Below are 8,666 nucleotides of genomic sequence, written 5' to 3'. Positions count from 1 at the left end.
AAGTGAACTTGGACTCAACTCAACGAGTTCGGATGCCTAGTTACATCTCACGAACTCGGACTCAACTCAACGAGTTCGGAACTCAAGTATCCTAGTGACATGTCAATTGTATTCTAATCTATTCCTAAGGTTCAAACGGGCTTTTTCCTCGATCTCACATCTTTGCCGTCTTCCACGGAATATCGGAACCGATACTCGATGATAGTTCATACTCATCAAGTAATTCACATAATTACATATTATTCAACAATAACCACAGAACATAACATTTCATGATAATAATAAGCATCATATCATATAAAAAACATTAAATTGCTTAAAATGACAATTATGTTACTACATTTACACATGAACTTACCTCGATACAAAATATTAGCAATCGAGCCTATTCTTCGTAAACTTTGTTTTTCCCTCGATCGCGACTTGAATCTCATTTCTCTTGATCTATAATGCCAAATTAATCTTATTTAATACATGCATTCATAAAAACAGTCTTTAATACGAACTTTGGAAAAATTACATTTTTGCCCCTAAACTTTAGCATAATTACACTTTTGCCCCTAGGCTCGGGAATTAAACTTCATCCCTTATTCTTATGTTTTATGACATGCTGATCATTTTTCCCTTCTATGGTAACATTAAATTCACACTCTAACATGTACTTATGACTATTAGGTGTTTTTACCGATTAAGCTATTGTACTCGTTTTCGCTTAAAACAGAGTAGCACAAGTTGTCTAACATAATTTAAAACCTCATATTCTATCATAAAACACCAAAATACACAAATTTCACCTATGGGTATTTTTCCAAATATGAACCCTAGGTTGAATTATTGCTAGCATAAGTTAATTCGAGCTACTGGGATTTCAAAAACATAAAAATCATAAAAAACGGGGCATGAAATCACTTACTACGAAGCTTGAAAGTTGAAGAAACCCTAGCTATAGGGAGAGGTAAAATTCGGCAGCAACAATATGGAGAAGATGATCATTTTGTGTTATTTTTCCCATTTTATTTCATTTAATATACAAATGACCAAAATGCCCTTACTACTAAACTTTCCAAAAATTGGTCAAATTTATATTTAAGACCTCCTCATTAATATTCCAAAGCAATTTCATACTAAAAACTCCTAGAATGCAAATTTTGCAAATTATTCGATTTAGTCCCTAATTTCAATTTAAGCACTTTAGGCATAGGATTTCATCACGAAATTTTCACACAATCATGCAATCATATCATAAACATCAAAATAATTATAAAATAATTATTTCTATCTCAGATTTGTGGTCACGAAACCACTATTTCGATTAGGCCCTAATTCGGGATATTACAAAATCACCAACAACAGTTGTAAAGAGTTCAAACAAATAAGAGGCAAAATAACCTCAAATAAGACAACCCTGAATATATATAGACCTATCTTCCAAAATGCATTATTTCAAAGGGAAACTAGCATCTATGGAGTGTGTCTCGCATTTTTCGATCAAACTAGAGTTAAAGTAGATGAGACGTTGTGACAAAGAATCATGTGACGTCACAATGACATGATGACGCTCAAAACAGAGGCAAAGCAGAGACAATGTTGCAGCAAGGAGCCTAGGACGTCGCGATGAATTCCAAACTTAAAGAAGTTATGTATTAGACTCTCAGTAAGGTTAATTTTCCCAGTTAAACTCTGAATATTCCAAAGATATTCAACTCTTTTTAGAACTCTAGTTTCAGCCTATTTAAAGGGCCATAGCAACCCTAAAATAAGGGGTAATAAAACAACATTAAAGAGAAAATCAAGAGAGAGTTTTGGAGAGCTTTAAGAGAATTTTGTGTTTTAGCTAAAAAGCTTTATATTCAAGGTTAAGGTTTGCTTTAAATTTCTTCATCTTGTACTCTTCATTTGTTTGCTCATTACAGGAGTCTCATTTGCCTGTGGTTTTTTATTCTCTTGATTGGAGGAGTTTTTCCACGTAAATTTGTGTGCCAAATTTTCTCTATTACTTTTTTTTTTGTTGTTTATACGAGTCTATCCCCAACGGCATCCAATAGCAACTTACTACTTGTCTCAAAAGGCTGTTGGTCATCATTATCACCACTCCCTAGAAATGCAACCCTCAAAGTACATTTATGATAGAATCCCAAACATTTAGATATAACGTTCCATCTTGAAATAAAGCCACCATTTGAAACAACCAGGAAAAAAGTTATCAGATCGAAACGTCTTGAGGAAGGCCACTTTATAACCCTCCTCTCGACTTAAAAAGAGGGGAGATATAGTTATACCCTCATTCGTGACAAGATATGTGGCAAGCTTTGAAGGCACTTGAACAGTAAACCTACCCCCAGCAAACTGGGTAGTCACCTATGAGCTCACCCTCCCGAGAGGACTATTCGGACAATAGTTGGTTCAACCTTCATTGGAAACATGAAGTTGTTTGGTGACCAAAAAATCACATGTGCTCAACAGCTTTATCCCATCAGAGTTAGGATGAATGACAAGATCTGTCCTATCATAGATATCATCGTTTCATTGAAGACATCCCTCCCACAAGCCCTATAATGACGGCTAGAAGGCAAGCACAACATATTAATACCATATTGCACGGGACTCTTTCCTATAAATACCCCCAAGAATGATGAAGAAAGGATTGACTCTTCAAGGATACAGAGTCTACTCTCTCTACACTTCTCCAACCCTCGGCCTTTAAACTCTCTCCATCTCCATTCTCCATAAACTCCAGCTCTCCGCCCTGACTGGGTAAGCCGACCTTCTCAACAACCGTTCTCCTCTTTTCTATACTCTCCCCTCGTTAAGGATTGTATCAACAGTATCATTGCCACAAAGTTATATAAATCCCTTTCATTACACGTATATTTATCACTCTATAAAAATATTTTTGAATTAAGTAGACAATCAAAAAATAATTTGCAACACACAAGAAATACACCTCCCACTGCCTAAGCTTTCAATAAGCTTATTATCCTTAACGTGACAACGTATAATAATATTCTCTACAAATAAAATATACGTCATCTTTACATTAGAATATTAATCCGTCACCGCAATATCAGATTTCGAAATGCTTTTCTTTCCACTATAGGCATATTCAAAGAACCATATTTTGAGCACCTAGCAAAAGCTTAACAAGGTTGAAGATGACAAAATTTTAATGAGCTCGGCTAGTTTGTGGAAAAAGTGGTACAAGACTGAGGAAGCTGAGGTGATCCAGGGAGAGCTTGGCTTGTTGTACTATTGTTTCCGTTGTTGCTTGGCGGCAGTGGTGGTGGTGGTGCTCCCATAAACGTCGAAATAGCAGCGGCCAACACCGCAGTGAAATTCGGGTCAGAAGCGATGGCTGCCGTGACAGTTTCCACCATAGAAGCAGTATGTTGTTGCTGTTGTTGCCCTATCTGCATTGCCGGCAATGCGGATAGCTCAGGGTAACCATGCAAAGGTAACGGAAACGTAGGCGGAGAAGGCGGGGGACGTATGAATGGGACGGGGTTTGGGCCCTGAGTTAAGTCGAGGGTTATGGTGGGAAACGGCGGCGAGGCAGATAGAGTGGCCATTGTCGACGCGTAAGGCAAGGAGCTGTGCAAATAGCTAGAATTTGGTAGGCCATCCTTACTTGTGGTCGAACCAGATAACACCATGGCTGCGGCGGCGGAGGTGGTTTTGGCCATTGCTGTGGCTGCCGGTGGTAGATGGTGGTTGTGGTTTCCTTCATATGTTGTTATGAGAATGCTCTTATCCTCAGCACATCTTTGCACCTGTTAGAAAATGTGTTTAAATCTGAATAAAGAAAATAATAAATCAAGATTTTGTTTTATTATTGGTCAAATTACTGTCAAAAATCTTATAAGAATGCTTTTATCGACTGCCATTGATAAACTCTTCAAAGGCCTCCTTGCAAGCAAGTAAATTTAATTAGGTGATGAAAATGAGACACGATGATGGAAAATGTTTATGATGATATCGTCTTCATATTTGAAGAACCCTAAATCTCTAAATCAAGAGGTAAATAATAAGTGTTGCTTTTACTTATTGCGGAGAATTGTGGTGCATTGATAGTGCATACAGTTCATTAAATACAACCTCTTTTAAATACTATTGATAACTTCCAATAAAACTACTATATGGAATTTTTTCTACAAAAAGTGTAAAATATAATAAGTAAACTGAGACTTATTTATCATTTAATAGAAAATAAATTATATTTATTTTATTTTATTTTATTTTATAATTATATTATTTTTATTAAACAATTTCAGTATTTAATTTTAGAGTAAATTATACAAATGGACACCTAATTATGCTCATGTTCATGTTTCAAGTTATCTAACTTTAATTTTTTTAATTTAGGGACTAATATTTGAATTTGTTCTTGTTTTAGTCACCCACTATTAAATCGATAGCAAAAATTATTTTTCTAACTGATATAACACATTTAGTCCTTAATACTTATTCTTTCCATATCTATTAATTGTTTTATTTATGGTTGACATTACTCGCTTTGGTACATAACCCTTTTGTTTATATTTGTAAGAAGTTAGTATTAGAAATTAACTAAACACCATTAAGAATAATAGGAAATACAACTTTTAAAAATATAATATATAAAAAATTATATAAATAATTTAATATTTGTAAAAAATAATTTTTCACTCTAGCTAGGATAATTTTAGTTTTTAATTATTTTGATTTCACACTAAATCAAATTATTAGTTATACATATTGCTTATTGTGGATTTAAAATTAAAATAAATAATTAAAATAAATAGAACAAATAATAATCTCTTAATCGGTTTATAAAATTAAAAATTTATTGTCAATGTAACAAAAGGAAATTCAATTAATTTTTCACATTTTTTTCTTATGAAAAATTAAATGTTTATAGTTTTTTCTTATATAATTATTGATTGAACAATTGCATTATTCAAAGCCATATTGCTTAACTTTGGATTTAATTTCCAATTTTAAGGACCAATTTCGATGACTACTTGATGTACTTTGAAGGAAATATCATGCTGTTATCAATAACAGTAAATCTAAAGTGTTCTTTTTTTTTAAGGTTTTTCTATTTTTTTTAGCCAAAATTTTATCAATCAAAGGGTTATAAAATATTAGATTAAGAAGAAAGCAAATGAAAAAAAAAAGGAAATAAAGTTTCAAGCTAAACTTATAGGTATTAGGAATTGGCTCGGAAAGCGGCTCGTTAATTGAGACAAATTTTTTTTCCTTTTTGGGTTTTAGAAATTTATAGATGTAAAATGCCTTTATTTTAACAACGGAAAGCTTTGGTTAAGTATGAGGACCAAAATGATATATGCAAGTATTGAGGACTAAATGTGTTATTATACCATTTAGAAAAAGACTTTCCGTTATCAATTTAATTGCGGGTGATCAAAACAAGAATGGATTCAAACATTAGTGCCTAAATTGAAAAGTATTAAAGTTAGGTGACCAAAATAAAAATACGAGCTTAGTTGCATGACCATTTTTATACTTTACACTTAATTTTAAGTAATATGTCAAACATATTTTTTAATTTAAATTCAGCACTTAATTTTTCAGTTTATCAAACGTAATTTGAGGTGAAAAATGGTTAGAGACTAAATTAAAAAAGTTGTTAAATTTAGAGACTAAATGTTGCTTTATCGTTAAAAGTAGAGACTTGGACGTACCTGCTTACGTACTGGGCAGCCAACAGCCATAGTGCAACGGTAGTAAGCGCGTGGACAAGGGTTACCCTTCGCCATCTTTTGACCATATTTCCTCCATTGACACCCATCGGTTATCTGCACCAAAAAGGAAAACAGAAAACCTAAGACCCTCCATTTCCATGCATACATACAGACACGCATTCTCTTATTGATGTGTACAATATTAATTAGTTACCATGGGAGCTTCTGATCTTGCCCTAACCGACACCCTGGCCTTTTTGAAAGCTACTTCAGGGACCTGTTCTTCTTCCTTCTTTGGCTCATCCACCATTGGACTACTCTTTGGCGAAGTACCCCAGCTCTGTTGACACGTTTGATCGATTCCATCTTCGACAAAGACGTGCTTCCCTTGAATATGAACCGTCCGATAATGGTCGTCGTTGCCGTCCTTTGACACGACATCCATGGTGGAGGTGGTGGTGTTGGCTGGGGAAGAGGCTGACAGTTCTGTCCTCTTGTCGTCAGTTGCCGATGGCTCGTTCACATCTAATGTAGTCGATGGTCGTCGTGGGTCCATGGATTGTTGGATTGACATTATGGGATGACTCGACATGCCTTTTACTCCTCCTTCCTTGTTCACCTGTTTCAGTACCAAACTCTTATTAAACCTTAATCATGATGATGCTTGGAATTAGTACCTAAGCTTGTCAATTTTTTTCAATTTTGAACTATGTGATTGGTGTAAAGTCATTTTCTAAAACAATTATATTTTTATAAAAAATTTAAAATATGTCATAAATCTTTTACTCTTTACAAATTTGATTTAGTCCTTATACTTTTAAGTTTAAGTTCTACTTTTCAAATTTTAACATTTAGGTCCAACTATTAAAACTATTATTATTATTTATTATATTTGTTGGTGTTATATTTTCAAATTCCTAGAAAGTTGATAAGTGGATGGACTAAATTCCTAGAAATAATATGGTACAATATCAGGAGATCAAAATTGATAAAATTTGCCAAGTTTAAGGACTAATGTGGACCAAAAGAAAGTTTAAGGGCCAAATTGAAAAAAATTACCAAATTTAGGACCAAAAGTTACTTTATCCCTTTCTATTAATGAGAGAAGAAAAATATTGCCTTGCTTTCCTTTTTGAACCAATCATCCATCACTACCTCTAAATCTATCAAAATAAAACATTAAGTCACACTTACTGCATACCATTAAAGCCTACTAAAGGTCAAGTGATAATATCTCGAGTTTGAAAAAAATAACACCGGAAAGCTTCATTATTTAAGAGTCTGACTCTACTTAAAAATACCCGAAACCCTAATAATTAAGATCATGAGCTTCATTTTTTTGTGCTAGATTTGGGGAGTTGGAAATAAAGCTAATAGGCAAGTGGTTGAGTTATCGCCACATATTCTATATACTAGTTTCTACTCTGTGTAGCACATGGAAGATTTGAAGATAGAATTGTTTATGAATTTAATGGAAAAAACCAAGAAGAAAAGTGTTTTCAAAGTACGATGGAGGACTTTATATTAATAGTCGGATTGTAAATTAATTTCTGTGCATTAATTTAAAAAGTATATTAATTTTTTTTGTTAAAATTTCAATTTTTATATGGTTAAAATTAACTTGGTTGATGGAATATCTCATCATCATGTTATGCATATATCATGCTAATGTACAAGAAATAATTTTTACCCATACAAATAAATAGAGGTTAATTTACTTAGAGTAGATGAGAAAATTCAACTCTTAATATAAATAATAGAAATCAAAAGAGCACATTGCACGTTAACCAATTTTTCTTTTAATACCACGTGAAGGAGAAACACCTAGGAAGATGATGAAGATAATATTTGAAAATAAATTTCATGGGTTTTGTTTTTTGGTCACCTGTTGTTTATTAATTGCAAGTAGGGCCTGTTTTTGTACCGCCATGAATAGTTGACCTTGTAGTTCATTGTAGTTTCTTGTAATATGATCCAACATGCTCTTCAGTCTTCGATTCTCTTCATGTAACCTTTCTAATTCGATTTTAAGAACACTCATCTGTTACAAAAAAAAAAAAAAACCAATCCTCCATTAACAAAGCTTAAACTCAGTAACTTAAAAAAAATGAAAATGAAAACACTTACTTCAGTGTTGGATTTCTTTTCACTAGGCGTCCTTGAACTGAGAAGATTTAATCCAGTCTGAAAACAAATATATTTTTAGTAAATTACAGTTAAATTTCCATATATATAGAGAGAGATGGGATAGTAATTCAAAACCTTACGTTAACATCAAATGAAGAAGATGAACCATTAGTATTAATCTTGCTGTCTTGATGATGATCGGTAGAAAAGAAATCCATTTCCATGATGTGGGGCTTGACCTTGACATGATCATCGCTAGAATCATCATGGGTTCGGTCGGATGCGGAGGATCTACGGCGGAGAAGGTCGTCGGAGTGAAAGAACGGCAAAGGGTGGTGCTTTTCCATGAGTAAACGAGAAATTTAAAAGATTACTAGAGAAATAAGTGGGGGGAGGGGGTAATATGCAGTTTTTTTTTTTTTGAAGCTTTTCAATAAAGAGAGGAAAAAGGAGTATAAAAGAGTAAACGTGGACCAGCCGTTTTTTACATGAGGGAGATATGACGTGGCAGTTGTTAAAGAGGGGCTACGTGGCGAGTTCTGGGCGAGGTAGGACGGAGAAGGGAGTTAAAACGGTGCGGGACGAAATTTGAGAGAGACAGAACCGCGTTAAATGAAAGAAAAAAGAATTGTAAATTGATGAAGATTTTATAAATTAGAAAATCGAGGTTATGCTGAATTTTATTTTTGTTACTTTTAATACTTATGGTATAAAAATAAATATTTTATATTTAAATAATAAATATTATATTAAAATATTATATAGAGTTTAAAAGAATGAAATCTTTTAAATATTTTATCAATTTTTTTAAAATCACAAAATAAAGTTCAAAAATTCGAAATTCAAAATTAATAAAAA

The 8,666-nt window shown here is 33.2% G+C and overlaps 1 protein-coding gene across 2 annotated transcripts; it reads right to left on the bottom strand.

The window, feature by feature from the left end:
• Positions 1-2,870: 2,870 nt before the first annotated feature.
• LOC108478588 (probable WRKY transcription factor 47) lies at positions 2,871-8,274 on the bottom strand. Of its 2 annotated transcripts, none has more exons than XM_017781052.2 (6): positions 7,949-8,274; positions 7,809-7,865; positions 7,567-7,722; positions 5,896-6,300; positions 5,682-5,795; positions 2,871-3,767 (listed from the first exon to the last, which is right to left on the bottom strand). In XM_017781052.2, exons 1-6 carry the CDS (start codon positions 8,153-8,155, stop codon positions 3,177-3,179), a joined length of 1,530 nt encoding a protein of 509 aa, XP_017636541.1. In that variant the 5' UTR covers positions 8,156-8,274; the 3' UTR covers positions 2,871-3,176. The 2 variants fall into 2 exon arrangements, with proteins under 2 accessions (XP_017636541.1, XP_052878548.1); XM_053022588.1 differs by having other exon boundaries at positions 7,944-8,059.
• Positions 8,275-8,666: the final 392 nt, after the last annotated feature.

This window comes from Gossypium arboreum, chromosome 12, assembly GCF_025698485.1.
Source record: "Gossypium arboreum isolate Shixiya-1 chromosome 12, ASM2569848v2, whole genome shotgun sequence".
In the NCBI taxonomy this organism is placed as follows: Eukaryota; Viridiplantae; Streptophyta; class Magnoliopsida; order Malvales; family Malvaceae; genus Gossypium; species Gossypium arboreum.
This window is presented reverse-complemented; position numbering and strand designations above follow the sequence as displayed.

Excerpts from the sequence above, each read along its gene's own strand:
- LOC108478588 (XM_017781052.2), bottom strand. The coding sequence starts at position 8,155 with ATGGAAAAGCACCACCCTTTGCCGTTCTTTCACTCCGACGACCTTCTC. Across the intron at positions 7,866-7,948 it reads CTTCTTCATTTGATGTTAAC|ACTGGATTAAATCTTCTCAG; the intron begins GTAAGGTTTTGA and ends ATTTGTTTTCAG. Across the intron at positions 6,301-7,566 it reads TTGCAATTAATAAACAACAG|GTGAACAAGGAAGGAGGAGT; the intron begins GTGACCAAAAAA and ends GTACTGAAACAG.